General features: G+C 44.9%; 2 protein-coding genes across 2 annotated transcripts in view; both read left to right on the top strand.

The window, feature by feature from the left end:
* Positions 1-21,740, top strand: part of LOC142889863 (uncharacterized) — a 155,290-nt gene that overhangs the window by 673 nt on the left and 132,877 nt on the right. The window contains exon 2 of the mRNA XM_076028541.1: positions 1,958-2,131. Within this exon, the coding sequence (XP_075884656.1) occupies positions 1,958-2,131 (174 nt within the window). The remainder of the gene's footprint in view (positions 1-1,957; positions 2,132-21,740) is intronic.
* LOC142889862 (uncharacterized) overlaps positions 21,098-21,740 on the top strand; it is a 1,142-nt gene continuing 499 nt past the window's right edge. Inside the window, exons 1-2 of the mRNA XM_076028540.1 lie at positions 21,098-21,230; positions 21,430-21,740. The exon at positions 21,430-21,740 is cut by the window's right edge and continues 437 nt beyond it. Of these exons, the coding sequence (XP_075884655.1) occupies positions 21,098-21,230; positions 21,430-21,740 (444 nt within the window). The remainder of the gene's footprint in view (positions 21,231-21,429) is intronic.

Here is a 21,740-nt window from a genome sequence, read left to right as displayed (position 1 = left end):
AAACCGCTTTTTCAATACATGTTTACTTTCGTCTTTTGGGGAGAGGCAGGCGAACCGGGAATGCCCTCGACGTCGCGAGTGTGTTCAACCATATTCGCGAAAACGACAAACGGGAAATGGCGAAGCGCTCGGTAAAGAAAACAAACAATCGAGTTGCTCCTGCGTGAGGCGCGGTAATCTAGGGAACCCCAGGAGTCTTGAGGAGAGAAGAAATACTGATTCGTCGAGAGGACGTGGCTCTTGGCCGCGAGGAAGCCTCAAACACCGCGGCATATAACAAAGTCGTCCTTGGCTCGCTAGGGCAGCTATTTCAAATAAGGAGGCGTGTTTACTGTGTGTTTTTCTGTTTGTTTGTTTTTAAATAAACGCGATTTCCCGTTGTATCCGTCTCGTGTTTACTTTTGGTGAAAATATGAAGGTTGAACTACACATTTGCTCAAATGGAAAACGAAACAATAAATTATAAATGTTGCTGCATAAATGATCAACTGTGACTTCAGTGAGGGAAAGTGTCCTTTCTTGAACAGAAAAGCAACCACAGACAGAGCAGCAGGTATGAAACAACTTCTACTTTGTCCATCGCTGCGCTGTTGTGTATGGCACAGAAGTGATGCTGGGGAAAACATTGTCCCGCTTTACCGTGTCGACTCCGCCCACGGTCTCGTAATCACAGAGCCAATGAAAACGCAATCGTACCGAGGCGAACCGTGGTGAGGCAAGGCAATGAAAACACGCCCTAAACTGGGCTTGAAGGTACAGTGGGTAAAATCCTCCCATCTAGTGGTCAGATTGCAGACTGCTTTTGTTGCAGATTCTGAAGTCGACGTTTCACTTTGATGTTCAGAGTGATGACACCCTGGTAAAATTCCATCGTTATAAACTCTCCATCATTTCTTCTCTATTCAGGTTGGAGTACTGCTGGTTGTCAAAGCTCAGCTGTGATTGGCTGCTCTCAGCTCTGAAATCCAACCCCTCCCACCTCAGACACCTGGACCTGAGTCAGAACCAGCTGCAGGATTCATTAGTGAAGGTTCTGAGTGGTTTTCTGCAGAGTCCAGACTGTAAACTGGAGACTCTGAGGTCAGTTCACCCTCTTCACTCTACAACTTCTATCACTCTTGTTGTTGTCGTCATGATTTTCACTTCACTGCTGTTGGAAATTCAATTTGCAGACACTGGTTTGTGTTTGAAATGAGTGGAACTGGGTTTGAAGCAGGGGTGTCCATTAGGTCAATCGTGTGGAGTCCTCGTCACTTCCAGCAGGTAGAATGGTTCAGGCAGGAACTCAGTGATCTTGGTCATAATGTACGATGTGCTGGATTTTGTTTTTATATGTGCTGGATTTTACAGTCAAAGGTAAATGAGACAAATCGGCTTCTGCACCGCTCAGATCAAATAAAGGAGACATAAAGCAGATTTCATTTTAAATCTGAAACTATAATAATTGTTAAAATCAATGTATACTTCAGATACCTGCATTCTGTATGAGAGCAGACAGGAACAGCAAAAAGAGTTTGGCTGTTGTTTTCTTTAAATACACGCCAAACTACCGTGCTTGTCACGTGAGCCTGCAATCCTGGCGTAAACTGACGGAGACGCCTCACTCACAAAATACGCTTCAAAGTCACGCACAGCAGAAGCACCGGAGATCCTGGGAGATGCTGCTAGCAAAACATCTGCGTTACACACACACACACACACACACACACACACACACACACACCGATTGTATAGTAGGTAGATCTTTCTGACTTGGTCATTTTAAAAGTAGCTTGCATGTTGAAAAAGTGTGAGCACCCCTGGTTTAAAGGTACAGAGTGTAAAATCCTGCCATCTGGTGGTCAGATTTCAGATTGCAGCGCTCATTCACTCACCCTCTCTCCTTTGTTGAGTGTCAGATTCTAAAGTCGACATTTGACTTTGATTCTAAACTCTCCATCATTTCTTCTCTATTCAGGTTGGAGGGCTGCAGGTTGTCAGAGCTCAGCTGTGATTGGCTGCTCTCAGCTCTGAAGTCCAACGACTCCCACCTCAGACACCTGGACCTGGGTCAGAACCAACTGCAGGATTCATCAGTGAAGGAGCTGAGTGTTTTTCTGCAGAGTCCAGACTGTAAACTGGAGACTCTGAGGTCAGTTCACCCTCTTCACTCTACAACTTCTATCACTCTTGTTATTGTTGTCATGATTTTCACTTCACTGCTGTTAGAAATTCAGTTTGCAGTCACTGGTTTGTGTTTGAAATGAGTGAAACTGGGTTTGAAACAGGGGTGCCCATTAGGTCGGAGAGAGAGAGAGAGAGAGAGAGAGAGAGAGGGAGAGGGAGAGAGAGCTTTAAGAGTGGAGTCCTCGTCACTTACAGCAGGTAGAATGGTTCAGGCAGGAAGTCAATGATTAGAAAACACGGTGGTTGTGGTTGATCTTGGGGTGAATTCCAATTCCTCCCTTAACCCTCAATCTCAACCCTCAATCTCAAAAATGCGCGCTCTCTGCTAGGTGCAAATGCTGTCCCCATTCTAAGAACGTCCAGTTGAGGGAGGAGATTAAGGGCTGTATCGCCCTCAATATTGAGATTCTCCAGGACCACCCTTGGCAGTGAGGGCTACCCAGAAGGCATTGCGTATTTTCGCCAAGACATCTTCGAAAAAGATGGCGACGAAAAAGCGAGCTACAAATGGAAGTATTTTCTTAGTTAATAAAGATATAAATATTACAAAACCATTTTATTGTCTTAGTTTAAGAGTTTTTTATGGATTATTGACATTGTTGTTGCGTAACATTTTTATTTTTTTTTACTTTACGATGTTTGTCAGCCGGACCGGCGGTCCCGGCTTCACGTTACTTGTGTACCTCGTTGTGTAGCGACGGAGGACTTCTTCTTTTTCATCGTCTTTTTCTTCTTCTCCTTCTTCTTCGTCGTTGTCGTCTTCTTGACAGACTGGACTTAGCTTTGGCGTACGGCAGCCCCCCACAGTCTGAAGACGTAACTGCACTTAAGGGGTGTCCCATTTCTAAGCCCTTACACTTATTTTTGAGGGCCAAGATTGAGGGCCAAAGATTGAGGGTTAAGGGCGAGGGTTGAGATTGAGGAGTTAAGGGAGGAACTGGAATTGGCCCTTGGTCATAATGTCCGATGTACTGAATTTTGTTTTGACGCCCCGCTCGGAAAATACGCTTCAAAGTCACGCACAGCAGAAGCACCGGAGATCCTGGGAGATGCTGCTAGCAAAACATCTGCGTTACACACACACACACACACACACACACACACACACACACACACACACACACACACACACACACACCGATTGTATAGTAGGTAGATCTTTTTGACTTGGTCATTTTAAAAGTAGCTCGCATGTTGAACAAGTGTGAGCACCCCTGGTTTAAAGGTACAGAGTGTAAAATCCTGCCATCTGGTGGTCAGATTTCAGCGCTCATTCACTCACCCTCTCTCCTTTGTTGAGTGTCAGATTCTAAAGTCGACTTTTGACTTTGATTCTCAGAGTGATGACACCCTGGAAAAACTCTCCATCATTATAAACTCTCCTTCATTTCTTCTTTATTCAGGTTGTGGAGGTGCAGTTTGTCAAAGCTCAGCTGTGATTGGCTGCTCTCAGCTCTGAAGTCCAACCCCTCCCATCTCAGACACCTGGACCTGGCTGAGAACTATCTTCAGGATTCATCAGTTAAGGAGCTGAGTGGTTTTCTGCAGAGTCCAGACTGTAAACTGGAGACTCTGAGGTCAGTTCACCCTCTTCACTCTACAACTTCTATCACTCTTGTTGTTGTTGTCATGATTTTCACTTCACTGCTGTTGGAAATTCAATTTGCAGTCACTGCTTTGTGTTTGAAGCGTATGAAATTGGGTGGAAAGGTACAGTGTGTAAAATCCTACCATCTAGTGGTCAGATTTCAGATTGCTTTAGTGTCAGATTCTGAAGTCAACATTTCACTTTGATTTTCAGAGTGATGACACCCTGGAAAAACTCTCCATCATTTCTTCTCTATTCAGGTTGTGGAGATGTAGTTTGTTAGAGCTCAGCTGTGATTGGCTGCTCTCAGCTCTGAAGTCCAACCCCTCCCAACTCAGACACCTGGAGCTGAGTTGGAACTGCCTTCTGGATTCAACAGTGAAGGTGCTGAGTGGTTTTCTGCAGAGTCCAGACTGTAAACTGGATACTCTGAGGTCAGTTCACCCTCTTCACTCTACAACTGCTGCAGTTGTTGTTGTCATGACTTTGAATTGAGTTTGTTGGAATTCACTTTGATTCCATTAGAAATGTGTAAAACTGGTTTTAAATTACACACACACACACACACACACACACACACACACGTATGCGCACATACGCACTCACGCACTCACGCACGCACACACACGCGCGCGCGCGCGCGCACACCCAACTGTGAATGACACTCTCCATCATTTATTACGTATCCAGGTTGGAGAGGTGCAGGTTGTCAAAGATCAGCTGTGATTGGCTGCTCTCAGCTCTGAAGTCCAACCCCTCCCACCTCAGAGAGCTGGACATGGCTGAGAACTATCTTCAGGATTCATCAGTTAAGGAGCTGAGTGGTTTTCTGCAGAGTCCAGACTGTAAACTGGAGACTCTGAGGTCAGTTCACCCTCTTCACTCTACAACTTCTATCACTCTTGTTGTTGTCGTCATGATTTTCACTTTACTGCTGTTGGAAATTCAATTTGCAGACACTGGTTTGTGATAGTAATGAATGAAACTAGGCTTGAAGGTACAGTGGGTAAAATCCTCCCATCTAGTGGTCAGATTGCAGATTGCAGATGCTGAAGTGGACATTTCACTTTGATTTTCAGAGTGATGACACCCAGGAAAAACTCTCTATCATTATAAACTCCATCATTTATTCTCTGTTCAGGTTGTGGGGCTGCAATTTGTCAGAGCTCAGCTGTGATTGGCTGCTCTCAGCTCTGAAGTCCAACCCCTCCCACCTCAGAGAGCTGGACCTGAATATGAACCCCCTGAAGGAGTCATCAGTGAAGGAGCCACTGATGGATCTTGTCTACAGCAGTGACCATCAACTGAAGAGTGTGAGGTTAGTACTGGTTTGGAAGCAGTGGATGATGGTTCCAGCACCAAAGCCAGTTGATCCCACAGCAGAGGTCCAGTGTTCCCAGTCACAGTGTGAGAGGAGGATGGTGACGTCCAGCTGCTCCTCATTCATCCAACATCTGCTGCCAAACTGCTTCTTCTCTCAGTTCACCACCCAATTATTGATCAGTTCATCTTCATCAGGCCTCAGTATCAGTCCAACACTCCATGGTCACATGACCTTCTGATGTTCCACACTTGACATGTGACTGAGAGTCTGCTTCTTCTCACCAGTCACTCCATCATCTCCATCAACAGTCAACGTCTCTGTGATGATGCGTTCAAGGACCCTGAGTCCTGACTCCTGCTGTCTCTTCTTATCTTTGCAGGTGGTGGTGAGGATGAGGAGAGTGAAGAGGAGCGCTCCATCTACTGGTGGCTGACAGAACTACAACCAGTGGAGCCAAACAGCAAGCTGCACGCACCAAGACTGTGTGGGTGTGTCACGACCTTTGACCCCAGTGCAGCCTGGTGGCTGGCGGACTGCTTCTACTGGGAGAGATGTCCCAGAAGCCACTGGTGGAGCTGAATCCTCAGTGGAAGAAGCAGGACTTGGAGCAGCTGCTCAGTGAAGGCAGCAGCAACACAACCACTGCTTCTGCTCTCATCATCCACGGCTGGAACATCTCAGCATGAAGGTTCCACACATCAACAACAAACTGCTCTGCTCTCACTTCAGAGTTCTATAACATCTTCATTTTGGAGGTGAAAAATACTTTTCAAGAGACTTTATTTCTGCTTCATGATCTTAAATAAGGAAATCATGTGGAAAAGATAAAGTGATTCACAACACCTGTGATGGGAACTCAAATCATAATTGAATTATAAGTACGACAAAAGAAGTTTCCCTCAAAATAATTCATGGTTTTGATGCTTGCCAGATGTTTGTGTGGAGATTTCAGAAGGACGTCAATGAATCAGAAGGAAACCAGATCATTTATTTTATGTGATTATGTTATATCATCCTAACTTTGTTACGAGCTCAAACATTATATTTCAATGATTCAATATTCTGACAATAAAAGCCATCACAACCTCTGACCTGTGTAACCTTGACCTCAACTGACGTTTCATTTCTGCTGCTTTAACACTTTGATTATATATCTCCTGAAGTCCTACCATGGGGATTCTCCATATCTGAATAACTTGTGTACTCAAACCTTCTGTAGGCCATACCCACTTCTCCACTCGGTCTCAACATAAACCACATGAATCAATGAAAATAAATCTCACTTTTACAAACAAATCCAATTCAGTTCAAATATAATTTAAATAAAATAAATGATACATTATAATTAATTACCAACAGATAAATCAATGCTGGATATGAGGTGGTTTGCCTTCTCTGGGTCGGTGGGGAGGCCCTGCCTCAGGGGGAGGAGTTCCAGCATCTCAGGGTCTTGTTTAGGACGCCTCCCTGGGGAGGTGTTCCAGGCATTTCCTACCAGGAGGAGACCCTGCTGGAGGGACCAGGTCTCTGGGCTGGACTGGGAAGCCTTGGGGTCCCACTGGAGGAGCTGGAGGAGGTGACTGGGTCCAGGGAAGTCTGGGGGTCTCTGCTGAGGCTGCTGCCCCCGAGACCTGACTCCAGATACGGCAGTAGAAGATGGATGGATGGATGGATGGTTGCCAGGTGATAGAACATTTCATAAAAACAGACTCTGCATTATAACTTCTATTACACTCTAAATAACTCACTCCAATATAACTGCACTGGTCCTTCTCTCACATTACATTGGATCACAATGACCAAAAAACACAACAAAGACAATGATCCAACTGTACTGCCAAGTCCAGACTCAGTGTAGGTCTGTAGGCCTCTTGGACCTTCATGTGAACCACTGCGTGTTGACTGGAGGTGAAACATGGCTGACTGCATGCAAATAGGGCATCCCTATTTAATGGCGCTAATTTCAAAAAAAAAATTGCATAGTAGGTTGGTTTTGTTGCTGTTGGTTGTCAGTTTTTTGAGAGTTAGTAGTAGATAGATCCATATATACACCGTGTGCACAATTATTAGGCAAGTGACTATTTTGACCATATGATCATTTTATCCTTAATTTCCAACCCCAAGCTGTATAAACTTGAATGCTAAGAGGATATAATGCATATTAGATGATGTGTATTTGTATAACGAGGGAGGGTGTGGCCTAAGGACATCAACGCCCTATATCAAGGTGTGCATAATTATTAGGCAGATTCTTCTCCTCGGGAAAAATGGGCCAAAAAAGAGATTTGACTGACTCTGAAAAGTCAAAAATTGTAAAAAGGTCTTTCAGAGGGATGCAGCACACTTGAAATATCTAAGATATTGGGGCGTGATCACAGAACCATCAAACGTTTTGTAGCAAATGGTAAACAGGGTTGCAAGAAACGTGTTGAGAAGAAAAGATGCAATTTAACCGCAAAAAATTGAGAAGAAACAAACTTGAAGCCACCAGGAACCCATTATCCTCCAGTTCTGCAATATTTCACAACTGCAACCTACCTGGAGTGTCAAGAAGTACAAGGTATTTAGTTCTCAGAGACATGGCCAAGGTCAGAAAGGCTGAAACCCGACCACCTCTGAACAAGACACACAAGTTGAAACGTCAAGAATGGGCCAAGAAATATCTGAAGACAGATTCTTCAAAGGTTTTGTGGACTGATGAGATGAGAGTGACTCTTGTTGGAAAGGATTGAAGGGCCCGTGGTTGGATCAGTAATGGCTACAGAGCTCCACTTCGACTCAGATGCCAGCAAGATGGCGGTGGGGTACTGGCAGAGATGCCCACGAGTCTTTGATTTAGAGTCCGAGTCGAGTCACGAGTCTTCGGCCTCGAGTCGAGTCAATTCTCGAGTCTTTAAGGGGCAAGACTCGTCGAGTCGCGAGTCTTTGATTTAGAGTCCGAGTCGAGTCACGAGTCTTTACACACACACACACACACACACACACACACACACACACACACACACACACACACACACACACATATATAAAATGACATAGCCTCTGGCTGAAATACAGTATATCCAAATTTGTATTTTTATTCAGACTTTTTAAAAAAAAAAAAAAAATAGATGGCATTTATAATAATAAATAATATTAAATAATAAAATAGATAAAATAAAGTAGTAAAACTGTCTGTCCTTTCCATGGGCCTTAACTATTACTAAACTAACCCATGTGTGGAAAAAAGAAAAGAAAGAAAGCCTCCAAGAAGGTGAACTTAGTTACATTTAAAAAAAAAACATTAGGCTGCCTCTCAGTGGCCGAAAGACTGAAAAATTATACAACTGAACTTAAGTTACATTTAAAAAAAATATTAGGCTGCCTCTCAGTGGCTGAAAGACCATCAAAATTATGCAACTGAACTTAGATACATTTTAAAAAAAATATTAGGCTGCCTCTCAGTGGCTGAAAGACTGAAAAATGATGCAACTGAACTTAAGTTACATTTCAAAAATTATTAGGCTGCCTCTCAGTCGCTGAAAGACCATCAAAAATTATGCAACATGCTTGTTACATTTCAGAAAAATTAAGCATGACAGGTTTGTTGCACTAAGCCTGGCTCTGTGCGGGCGCATTATAATACTAATACCTCCGTGAATAAATACCCTCTCTACTGGTGCACTGGTAGCAGGGACACTAAGCACTCTCATAGCCACCCTATGAAGTCTGGGGAAACCCTTAGTATGTCGATTCCAGAATTCCAGACAGTCTGTTTGCGTTTCTTCTTCATCGGCCGCAGTGGACTCCGAATTCTGGATGTAGCGCTTGAGTTCAGCCCTGACAGATGAGGCATGGTCTGGGTTCTTCTTGCTTTTCTTCCGATAGGCTGAGAACAGGCGAGGAACTTTGGCAGGTGTCGGTGACTGCTCCTTGTCATCTTCACCACCGCTGCTGTTCTCTTGACGTACAGTGACTTGAGAAGCATCAGCCAAGACATGATCTGAAAAATGTCCACAAAAAACATGGTTAGTTAGATTATGTTCATCAGATCATGATCTTAGTTATACAAATAGTGATGATTAAATTAAGGAATATATAAGTTAAGGAATCTATCACAAGTAAACTTACCCATTACCATCTCCTTCACATCACTCTTGACATCATTTGGGATGGGAACATCATGCTCCAGCCAAAAGAGGCAGTAGTATGGGTCCAGTAGTGCAGCCATCATGTAAACCTTATCTCCAAAGGGCAGGTCTCCTGCAGGCTTGTCCGACTCCTCCATTCTGACATTTACGAACATCCCCTGAAACAAAATCAGATCATCAAATTCAGCTTTACGGTCAGATCACAGGTTTACAGAAGTAAAGAAGTGGGTGAAAATGTTTTGTTTTTATAGCTCCCATCATACCTGAAAACGGCGTTGGAGGGACTGCTGTAGGGCTTTCACTAAACCGCGCAGGTAATGAGCTTTCTTCTGCATACTGTTGAGGTGGCTGTTGAGTGATAGAATGCTAGGGAGAGCCGCACTGAGAGTAACCACCTTCTCTGCTTGTGTGAGATCTGTTGCTTGAAGAAACGGGCCCAGAATTTCCACAAGCTCTTTCCGCTGGCTCAACTCTCTGCCTGTTAGGCACAGGCTTTTGTGTCTTTCATCTTCCAGGAGAGTGTTAAGGCTTTGGGGATCAAGGTCAGTGACTGCCTGTACAAGGCGGAGAGTCGAGTTCCAACGAGTTGCTACAGCAGAGGGGATGCTCCGATTGGCTCCATACGTTTTCTTAAAAGCTTCCTTAAGTCCACAAGTTGTATGAAGTAAACTGCAGAATTTTGTCACCTTTGCCAATGCACAGTTAATAATTTTGGTCTCTTTCAGTCCATCTCGCACGACGAGCTGCAATGAATGGGCAAAGCACTGCAGCCGCTGTTGCCGGCAGCTACTCTGGATGGTGTCCACATCTTCTTGGAGGGTTTCACCTGTATCCTCCCATAAGTCATCATTTTCTAGCTCATCATCATCTTCACCCTCGTCATCCAACTCATGCCTCTCAGCTCTAGTTGTTGAGGGGAAAGAAACTGTAAAGGCCTTCTTCATATTTGAAGCGTTATCACTGATAATGTAATCTAATTTGTGTTTTACATTAAATTTGTCACATATCTCCTCAAATTGTTCACTGATTCTGATTGCAGTGTGTGAACCTGTGAATCTATCACAACTTAAGAGAACTGTCTGCAGTCTTGAGACACTGTTCTTCTCCATTTCCATGAAGTGGGCCGTTACACCTAGAAAGCCTCGCATGCTCCTGTCAGTCCAAATGTCCACAGTCACAGACACAGTGTCTGCTTTTTGTAATTTGGATTTGATCTTGTACTCTTTGTCGGATGCTACATCACTCAGACGTCTGGTAACGGTGTTTCGACTTACTGGGCAGTATTTTTCATCCACCACTGACATGAAGTTCTGCAAGCTGGGTATGTCAACCAAGGACAGAGGAAGGTTGCATGAGATGATGAGGTCATGAATTATGGAGTCAGTAATGGTCTTCTGTCGGGGATGGCCCTGGCTGTATGTTTTCACTCCTTGTTTTAGTCCCACAAAGGAATCGAGGCTGCTCTGAGTCTGACCCTCTTGGGCTTCTCCACAGGAAACTTTTTTGGCTGCCTTATATTCAGCATACCTGTAGATGAACAACATGGGAGGTTGCTCATTTTTGTAACACAAACACTAGTAGGGTTGCCACCTCCTAGAGTTTCAAATCCGGGACATGGGGGGGAGGCGGAGGCATCCCCGAAATATACGGGTAAAAAGTGAAGTGCGTATATTTACGGGAGGGTTGGCAACCCTATCTAGACCACAGACGGAAATCAAATGAGGTTTTGTCATTTTCCCTAAACAACGGGACAAATTGTGTCCCGGGAGAGATTTTATTTTTCCCGGGACAGGTGGTGAAAAAAGAGAACAATTCTGGGAAAAACGAGACGGGTGGCAACCCTAAACACTAGTGTGATAAGCTAGCGCAACAAGCTAGCGCAACAAGCTAGCTTGTAAAACGGCGGTAACCAAGCCGTGGTGTTTGTTTAACGTTACACTGCGGTCTCGTTGAACACCACGGCCCGACCGTTTCTTCTTGGTAATGCACTAAGCTAAACAATAACTAGACAATGTATGCAAAAACACTATGAGTACAACTTACCTTTCCTTGTGCACCTTTTCAATGTGCCGCAGGAAGTTGCTGGTTGTGGAACCTTTTTCTTTTATTGTCCTTTTGCAGCATTTACATTTTGCAGTTCTGTCTCTGCCGTTCTGTTTGAAGTTTGTGTAGCAGTGCGTTAATATAAAGGGTAGCGAACCTGGCGGTGGACTTTCTTTAGCAGCAGCTGCTCCACTTGCACTTGCCATGATGACTGATAATGAAGGAGAGAGGGAGGGATGTGACGCGATGCGTCGCGCATCGGAGGTGGTTTTGTGAAAAATAAATAAATAAATAAAACAACAAAAAAATTAAATTAAATTAAAGATTGCCCACGAGTCTTTGATCTCGAGTCGAGTCAATTCTCGAGTCTTTTAGGATCGAGTCCGAGTCGAGTCTGGAGTCTCCAAAAATGCGACTCGAGTACGAGTCTTTAACTCGAGTCCCCATCTCTGGGTACTGGTATGGGCAGGTATTGTTAAAGATGAGCAGTTGGACCTTTTTGGGTTGAATATGGACTCAAAATCAACTCTCAGACCTACTGCCAATTTTTAGAAGACACTTTCTTCAAGCAGTGGTACAGGAAAAAGTCTGCATCTTTCAAGAGGACTTTGATTTTATGCAAGACAATGCTCCATCGCATGCATCAAAGTATTCCACTGTGTGGCTGGCCAGTAAAGGCCTTAAAAATGAAAAACTAATGACATGGTCCCCCTTTTCACCTGACTTAAACCCTATTGAGAACTTTTGGGCCGTTCTTAAGCAGGACATTTAGAGTAAAGGTAAACAGTGCACCTCTCTAAACAGGGTTTCGGCAGCTGTACAAAAAGTTGATTCTGACCAGATCAAGGAACTGACTAAACTCCGCGAATGGAAGGCTTGTGAATGTTATTGAAAAGAAGGGTGGCTATACTGGTGACTGTTTTTTTTATTATTATTATTAATATTCGGGACTGAGCCTCAGCGAAGGCCTGCTCTCATTATTATTATTATTATTATTATTATTATTATTATTATTATTATTATTATTATTATTATTATTATTTCTGAAATGTTTATTTGTTAATTCTGAGGGGTTTTTTTTATTCTCACTTTAACATGTAAAAATAAACAAGTGAGATGCGAAAATCTTTGTTTTTCATTTAGTTGCATAATAATTGTGCACACTAATAGTTTCCGAATAATGGTGTACATAAAGATATTCTCATAAGAAAGCCAGAACTTCACTTTTACTACTTAAATGTTCCGGTTTGATGGTTTGTTCACATTTTGGATAGATCAAAAGCACTCTAGATGTACAATAGCAAACTAATCCTCAAAAATACAACTTGCCTAATAATTGTGCACACGGTGTAGACGGTACCGCTGCGGTTCCGACCCGACTCTGTTCATGACAGACAGAATCTTCAGACATCAAGAACCTGATTCTAACTCCACTGGTAGTTTGGTGGCCTGCAGTGCTGGGATGCTTTGTTTTGTCTGTCACTGTGGTCCATTGAAGCAGCTCCAGAGAGTTCTTCCTACACACAGAGATGTGAAGGTGTGAATGGTGTTAGTGAATGGAACTCACTCTGCTGTAGGTAGTACATGGTGGCGACGCCTCCACCAGTCAGCACAGTGGTGAAGATGGTGAGCTGCTGCAGCTGAGAGGTAGACACCCTCATCTTCTGCTTCCTCTGCAGACTCTTCCAGTGAGCTCACAGGACAAATTGTTGCACAGAAGATCATGTGGAGACCCACAGTGGGACATTTCAAAGAGATGGTTGCTTCTTCAAGCCCAGGCCAAGACCATGGTGCTCATCAACAGACACACTACACTATTGATTTTATTATGTTAATGACTTTGTAAAGTGTCTGAGGTTTCTAAAATGTGCCACACAAATAAAATGTATTAATATCTATCTATCTATCTATCTATCATGCTTGATTACTACTATTACTGATGTACTACATCTGCTGAAGTTCCACAGGCTGTCTAATACATTCAATGAGTGTTTGTGACCAGTGTATTCTTTCTAATGATCCATGAAAATACGTGTGAACGAAGTGAAAATACACCAGGCCAGGCAGAAAGTACTGCGCCGCATCGGTAGGGGGCAGTGACGTGCCGGGAGGCTGATGACTAACTGACTGACAGCGCTATCAGGTGCAGTCAGGCACAGACGTAATAAATGAGTGAATGACGGTGGCCAACAGAGGTACAACACCGCCCCCAAGTGGTGAGCACTAAACAACACATGTGTGGGAGCTTTCTGACAGTGGCCACCTCTCTTTGAGCTGCAGCCAGTGATGGTCTTCATCCTCTCCCACACCTCCCTCATATTGTTGTTCTGCATCCTTTCTTCATTTTTCCTTCTGTGCTGCTCCCTCGCCTCCTTGACTTGGACTCTGAGTTCCCTCTGGACCCGCTGGAACTCCTGTCGCTCAGCATCTTTGAAGATCTTCTCCTGGTTCAGAAGGTCCTTGATGTCGCTGGTTCTCCAGGGCTTGTTGTTGGCAAAGCAGCGTCCAGATCCAACTTGAACAACAGCGTCCATACAGAAGTTTCTAAAGTCCGTAGTGCAGTCAACCATCTGGTCCATGTTGTGGTTGTGAGAGCCCTGCAATGCGTCCCAGTCTGTGGAGTCAAAGCAGTCTTTCAGAGGCTGCTCCATGTGACCAGCCTCTCTGTCGTGCCTTGTCTTGTCCAGTGGGTGAAGGGCCTGGGTTCTGGTCCAGGGCCTGGTTCTGGTACTCTCTTGTCCTGGGGGTCCCCATCCATCCGGGGGCCAGGTTGTGCTTCCTGTCCTCCATCCAGGGGTGTCTGCCTCCCAGCCCTCTGGTCCTGGCTCTTCGGGGGGCTGGTGGCCTCTGGCCAGGGGGGCTCACTGCTCTGGACCTCTTCCCCACCAGCTCTGAGTTCATCTGTTTACTATTTGAATGAGTTCATTTTTGGATCATTAATTATGTAAACTAATATCTGTTGTTGTTTGGACACAATACCTGTACATTGTTGCCAGTTGCTCTCCCAAGCCCGCACTTCCATCCAATTTTTTCTCTCTTTTTCTCTCTCTGTCCCTCCCTCAGTCCTGGCCACAATATCACTCATCCATCAAAATAGAATCAAAGCAGTCATCAGGTCCTTCCTGAACCCACCCGTGTCATTCACACCCTGGGCTCACAAGCTCCGCCTTTGAGAATCAAATCTGTCAGCCATCATGAAGACATTCGGACACACTTCTGCTGCTCATGATGGCCAGACAGGACAAGGGAAAAAAAAGATTCCCCTCTGTCATTGTCAAGAAACATTTGAACATTGACACCATCACCTACCCTCACATATATTTGTATTTGTATTGATTTATTGAGCACAATTTAAAACAAGGAGGGAACGAAGCCCAAAGGGCTTGAACAGAGTTCTACTCCCATCATCTACAATCAATCCAAAGTCAAATGTCAACATAGGAAGAGAATCATTTCAAACAACAGACAACAATATAGAATACATTGAACAGTTCAAACATAAGGAGATGTTTTTTCAGTCAGTATATTTGCAGAACACACACAGTGTGTGTTGAGGCCAGTCAGGTTATTGATTCATACACACTCATCCTTTCATTGTTTGCTGAGGGCTTCTGTTAACTGCTGTCTCCCTCCTCCACAGTCACTGGGTCGGAACCAGAGCTGCTCTCAAGTGCTGCTGATAGAGCTAACAGGAAGTAGCCATCTGCACAGGGCTGCTGCTGATAGTGGAGCATCACGTGTACTTCAGTAATCATCCAATCAGGAGTGTTGTGCTACGACTTTGAGGTTGACTTGTCAGGGGGAAGCAGTGGAATTGTGTGTATTTTTGTTTTGCTTGTGAGAGTGACGGTAGGGAGCCTCTAATGTTGACTGAAGGCCTTCTATTGGCTGCTTTTGTCATTTGCCACTTCATTGTGGGTTGGTCCAGAGGGAGGGGCTTGCTAGTTAAAAGCTGACCACCAAGGCTCAGGTGGTTGTGATGAGGCAATTCAAAGCAGAAACAAGGTATTGAAAGTCTTCAAACAGAATCTTAATGATCAGAGTCTTATTGTATATCAAAGCTCACAAGCCAGGGTAGGAAGAATCATAAAGTGTGCAAAGAAAGAGTATTGGCAAAGGTTTTGTCACTCAGTAGGGACTAGTGTTTTCAATTCAAGAGGAGCAATTTGTCATCTCAATTGAAGCATCCAGTATTCAGAGACATTTTGCTTTTCATGCTGAGCTACGTGAAAACTCTGAAGTCACTTCTACTGATCTTTTGGGGCCGTTGGAGTCTCAGCCCATGGTGGGACTCGAACCAACAACCTTGTGATTCAGTTAGTTGTCTTATTAACTGAGCCATCTGTGGGCTGATGGGATGCAGCTCCTGGAGAACTGATTGAAGCTCTTCTCTGAACAGTTGAAAAAATCTGCATACAATGTTGTTTTTTTCCAAGTACAAAGAATTTTAAATACTTTCATTAAAAGTTATTAAAAAAAAGTCCTGTGGTAGCTTAGCACGAGACAGCGCTACTCCAAGCAAAATCTCAACATGTCTGAAAACCAGAAAAAAACACATGCTATAGTATAAAGTACAAATATACACAGTAAAAACCTGGTCATGTGGTACCAAGTGGGATTTGAAGCCACATCTTCTACAATCACAGTGAGAGATTTAGCCTACTGAGCTAACCACCTTGTTAGCCTTAGCACTGTGGAGGTCAATAGGTCACCCTGTTCATACATCCTATTATACAGCCCACTGCTTCTGGTAAACACGTGACTATAAACTGTGTCATTATATCATACAGTTGACCTATATATGATTGATTTGATGCTGATGATCTTCTATTATTCATCACTGATGAGGAAATGAGTTGAAGAATCTTTGGTTTTGGCAACTTGTTGTCCTTTGTTGTGTGTCTGTGTCGCTGCTTGTCAGTGTGTGTCAGTGTGTGTGTGTCAGTGTGTGTCAGTGTGTCAGGTGAAGCACTGAGGCCTCTGTAGTTCTTTGCTTTCTCAGCGCTGAAGACGGTCTTGTGGGGCCCAATGCTGACTCCCAACACAGAGCTCCTCCTTCCCTCTTTTCAAACTCTGTTTGAATTCCATTTTCAAAGAGTGAGGAGAATTTTCTTTCCTCTTCATTGTATCTAAAAGGCTTCAGCTCCACTTGTTGTGTTGCACTTGTACAAAGTGACTGTGGCTGTTTGTTTCTCCTGCAGAGTCCAGTGTTGAAACGCACCAATGTCAAGTCACTGCTGTCTATTGATGTAGTGACATCCCTGCACAGACCTCAGGAACCTGCTTAGCAGCTTAGCTCAGTGGGTTAGCCTGCTTACTGTGGTGCTGAAAACCAGGGTTCCAATCCTGGTTGTTGGTTCAATTCTGAAGCAAAGCCTCTTTTGTTCTCTTGCTACTTTGAACCAAGCCCAACTCCAACACTAAGTGAGCCTCTAATCTGTTTGACTGGTGGGCCATAATGGCTTCTACAATATGACAGAGGGGCCGCTTTCTCATTGGAGGAAGACATATATCAGGGGATGTGTAGACAATATGTTGCTTTAATGGCAATTAAATAATGAACACAACAAAATAATTGTTTTCATTGTTTTCTATTTCATGACTTAATGACTATTAATATAATTCCTTCAAGTTTGGTCGGCCGGATTGGAGAGTGTAATTGGCCGCATATGGCCCCCGGGACGTAGTTTGACTTCAAACCTGGATCCTCTGACATAATTCCTCCCTTCTGAACAGGCCAGAGGTGGAATCATCTTTATATGACCTTCCGTTCCTGAAATACACGTCTTTGACCTATGAATTTGACCTTTGACCCGGTTCCAACCGTCTGACCCCTGATTCAATTGTTCCGTTACAATCAGGCTCCCTGAAACTGGGAGGGTGGGCGGAGTTTCAACTCAACAACAGGAAGGTAAAGTCAGTGAATGTGGATTTGAACAGTGCCACTGATCCCTCTGGCCCTGCGCTTTTCAAAGCCTCCACTGGGGGGCGCCAGAGGACTGCAGGGGAGGCGAGCGTGAAAAGTGCGGCATCCTATTGAAAGTGAAGCCAAAGTTGAACGATGAAGCGGCGGGAAAAGCAACAGTGTCCATAGTGATGATGAAAGTCTCTGACTACAGTTGATGTGTTGATGATTTGATTGGAGGAATTGCACCAGCAGCCTCAGAATGAAGACATGAGTTGACTGGAGAACTGGAGGAGCTTTCAATGCATTGAAAAATATGTTGAAAAACACTGCGATATTTATTAGAATGTGTTTCAAAGAGATGGTAAAGCATGCAGATGATAGAATGTGTTGAAAAAAGACATTGAAGATCAAACACAAAGGATTATTAAAATGTTATTGAAATATACACGTTTAAGAACATACACATGTGAAAGATGCTTACAAAAATACACATGTGTACAACATTTATTGTTGAAACCTTTTTTTAATTAACAAAGCAATGAGAATAACAGTAGTAATGGACCTACCTTGACCTCTGACCCTTGACCTTTGACCCTGAGAGAGAGAGATTATTTCAAGTCGAGGCTTTTTAAGGTCAAAGGTGATCAGAGCAATGATACTTCAGCATCAAAGCTTCTCTACAATAAATGCAGCATCCTGAATGCTGCTCATTGAGATGTGTGTGTGTGTGTGTGTGTGTGTGTGTGTGTGTGTGTGTGTGTGTGTGTGTGTGTGTGGCCAGCAGAGGGCAGTGTTACTGCAGCTTGCAGTCATTTGCAGCCATTTTCAAGCAGTGGCTCCAGTGCTTGGATGTTTCCCACAAGCTTAATTTGTCCATCACTACTTTGTCCTGCAGTGTGTTCTGCTCCGAGTGCAGTTTCTGCCACTGTTTTCCTGCCACTGCTTCTGACACAATGTTTGCTGCCCTTGTCTTTTGATGGAGTGAGCATCCTTGAGGACCAGACCATCTTCACCTCTTGCACTCCAACTGCTCCTGGGAGCCACAGCCACACTGGATGCACCCTGGCAGAGAGAGAGGGGCGTGGCTGCACTTCAGCTCAACACAGCGTCATGTGATTTCAGGGAAGTGGGAGCAGAAACACTGATCAGAGAATCTAAGAATCAGAAAATATCCCAAGAGCACCTCAAAGTCCAAGTGCTTCTCCGTCTGGCTGCATGTTGGCTGGAGGCAGCAGCAGCAGCAGGAGTCTTCTCTGTTCACAGAGGGTCGCTCTAGGTGGACACAGGTGGCTTCTTTCACTCCTCTCTCAAACCATCTGTCTTCTGTGTCTAAAATCTGGACCTTTGAGTCTTGGAAGGAGGGGCCTTTGTCCCGGAAATACAGATGAACCGCTGACTCAACAGAGCTGTTGATGACAACACCTGCTTGATCATCAACACCTGATGTTGAAAAATCAACACCTTGCTATTGGTCGGTCCCATCAGCCTTGGCCCCGCCCACACCTCAGAGTTGGAGCATTTCTATCTGGCTGTACCCCAGAGACGACACAGTGGCGCAGTGGTTAGCGCTGCTGCCTCACAGCAAGAAGGTCGTGGGTTCGATTCCGGGGCCTGGACCTGGGACCTTTCTGTGTGGAGTTTGCATGTTCTCCCCGTGTCTGCGTAGGTTCTCTCCGGGTTCTCCAGCTTCCTCCCACACTCCAAAAACATGCATGTGCGGTCAATTGAACACTCTAAATTGTCCGTAGGTGTGCATGTGAGTGTGAATGGTTGTTTGTTTCTATGTGGCCCTGCGATGAACTGGCGACTTGTCCAGGGTGTCCCCTGCCTTCGCCCTATGACAGCTGGGATAGGCTCCAGCAGACCCCCGTGACCCTGACCTCGGGACTAAGCGGGTATGGAAAATGAATGAATGTACCCCAGAGAAACAATGGAAGGCCTCAGATGACTGGAGTATTGATTTGAGAATCCACGTATTGGACGGATCAATATTTTAGTCCTGATCTGCTCAATAGTGTCATTTCCCATCATGCCCCTCTCACCAGTCAAGCCGTCCCGCTGCCAATACTGGTAAAGACACGACATATAAATTTAAATATTGAAGTTTCACATAAAGTATCCAGTTTTTAACGTAGGATTTTACTTATTTGATCATCCAACAGCATTGTTAGATGGCGAACCAATGGCTTGATACTATAAAAACATCACTTCTGGGGTTGGCCAGCCGGAGGGAACGGTGGTGACGCAACGAGGAAATACACTGAAGGCTAGACCGTCCCCAGTGGTTACCGGGGAGGCGGGGTTTGGTCCGTCCTTCTAGGCTGGGTCCTTGAAGAACGCTTCCTTCAGACGGAGGACACTTGGACTGAAGGGTGCACACCCTGAATTGAGACACAGCACATATGTGACGGAGAGTCTGCTTCTCATCAGCAGTGAATCCATCATCTTCACTCAACAGCAGTGAATGTCTCTGATGATGCGTTCAAGGACTGAAGTGTGAGTGCTGACTTCTGCCGTCTCTTCTTCTCTCCTCACATGGAAGTGATGTGTTCACGTTGAGGGAGGATCACTTGGTCCTGAGGATGGGGGGAGGGCTCTTCCAGAGTGCAGCCAGTAGGGGGCATTAGAGGCTCGGCCTCCTTGTTGTCCTCAGGAGCTGACAGGAAGTGTCACATCCCTCAACAAGTGTCCAGTCTCATCACGTCAGGGAGAAACAGGTGCAGCTCTTCAAAGAGGAAATCACATTTTTCTCACCGTCATCATGGACTGCCAACAAGTGATGGCAACTGTAGTTCTGGAAAGAGCCGCCAGGGGGCGCCCTCGAGTCAAAACTACCTTCTACTGCAGACTTTACAGAGAAATGAACACATGCTGAAAAAATAACACATTGATTAACAGGCAGATATTTCAGACAGGTCACTCTATAATATGTCAATAAGAAACACAATGTGTTCAAATGTGGCCTTGAACCTTCAAACCTTCCTATGACGCGTCGGTCCTCGCAGCTCCCAGTTCTGCCACTGAGGGGCGCTGTTTGACCAGTTTTTGCTTGTTTGGTTTTGTTTGTAGCCACAATGCAAGCATCAGTTGTATCATAGTGGGGAGTTGATCTTTCTGCCTGGCAACAAGACATTTCCAGCCAATACAAAAACTATGTCAACATAATAATACTGCTGAAAATCAATCAATCCTCTCTCTCTCTGCCCCCCCCTCTTTCTCCCACCCACTCTGTCTTCCCCCCCCCCTTTGACATGGTCACATTCATCATGTTGAAATGCAGCAAAGCCTTTCTGAGACTGAACTTTATGCAGTGGCAGGAATGTTTGATGCTCTGTCATAAAGTGCAGCTCAACTCCACTGAGATGAATTTCAATCTAAAGTTCAGTGCAATGTGACTCCACTGTCTCTGTCTGCTGAGAAACAAAGGGCCAGTTCCACAGAGCCACTGCTCAACCAGAGCCCACCAGGTGTCAACCACACCAGATAGAAAATATACATTTGATAGATGAATATGTCATCTAATAATATATTAGATGATGTGACAAGACCAGCCTAGAAAACAGCTACAAATCCATGACGGGCGCAACGTGGTGGCTAAAAGACGCCGTCATTAACGGCTGCGCTCCATTCTTTGTGGGTCAAATTCTTTGATTGTGAAGCTGCATGAAGGGATTGAATTTAGAAAAGAGAGCAAAAGACAAGAAGTGATTTGTGAAGAGCCCACTAGGAGGCCAGCAGGCTGTCAGTTAGTGTTGATGGAGACAATGATTCCATCCAACTAATGATGGAGTCAGAAAAACAGTTGACAAGTGATGGACACCAACAACTGATCCACTCACTCAAAGCCAAAGTGTCTCCACAGGAAGACGGAGGGGAGTCCTGGTGGTGAGAAGCAGCAGCTGAAGGAGCTTCTACAGCGGCAGCAGCAGCAGGCCAGGATGAGCTGGACGTCCTCGTTATACAGAAGGTTCATTGGCTCATTCTGGGACCGGCTTGCTCCATCAGGTGAGTCCTCGTGTCTTCAGTGTGGAGCAGCACTGCAACCTGCCAGTCACAGCCAGACTGATCACAGTAAGACTGTCCACCGGCACCTCCTTCACTTCTCCCTCTGAGATCACGTCAGGACCTCCAGTGAGAAGATTCACTGAGGGACGTTGAGAGCAAACAGTCACACAGCAGCTTCACCACAGCAGCTGAAAAGTTGTGGAGAGAAAATGATGCTCACACTGTCACACTGATGTTTTCTTCTCCAACCTTTTCTCTGCTCCAGAGGCTGATGATGGTCTGCAGGAGCTTCTACAGCAGCAGAAGATCAGTCTGGAGAGGAGATGTGAACGTGTGACTGAAGGTGAAGAAGCAGGAAGTCAAACCCTCCTCAACAGCATCTACACTGACCTCTACATCACTGAGGGACTGAGTGAGGAGGTCAACAGAGAGCATGAGGTCAGGCAGCTGGAGACCAACAAGACCAAGAAGACCACAGAGACCAAGAAGACCAAGAAGACCAAGAAGACCAAGAGGACCACCAAGACCTCTGAGACCATGGAGACCAAGAAGACCAAGAAGAGCCTCCACGACCGT

Source organism: Nelusetta ayraudi, unplaced genomic scaffold (assembly GCF_046127955.1).
Source record: "Nelusetta ayraudi isolate G7.1 ecotype Tasmania unplaced genomic scaffold, CSIRO-AGI_Nayr_v1 ptg000025l, whole genome shotgun sequence".
Taxonomy (NCBI): Eukaryota; Metazoa; Chordata; class Actinopteri; order Tetraodontiformes; family Monacanthidae; genus Nelusetta; species Nelusetta ayraudi.
This window is presented reverse-complemented; position numbering and strand designations above follow the sequence as displayed.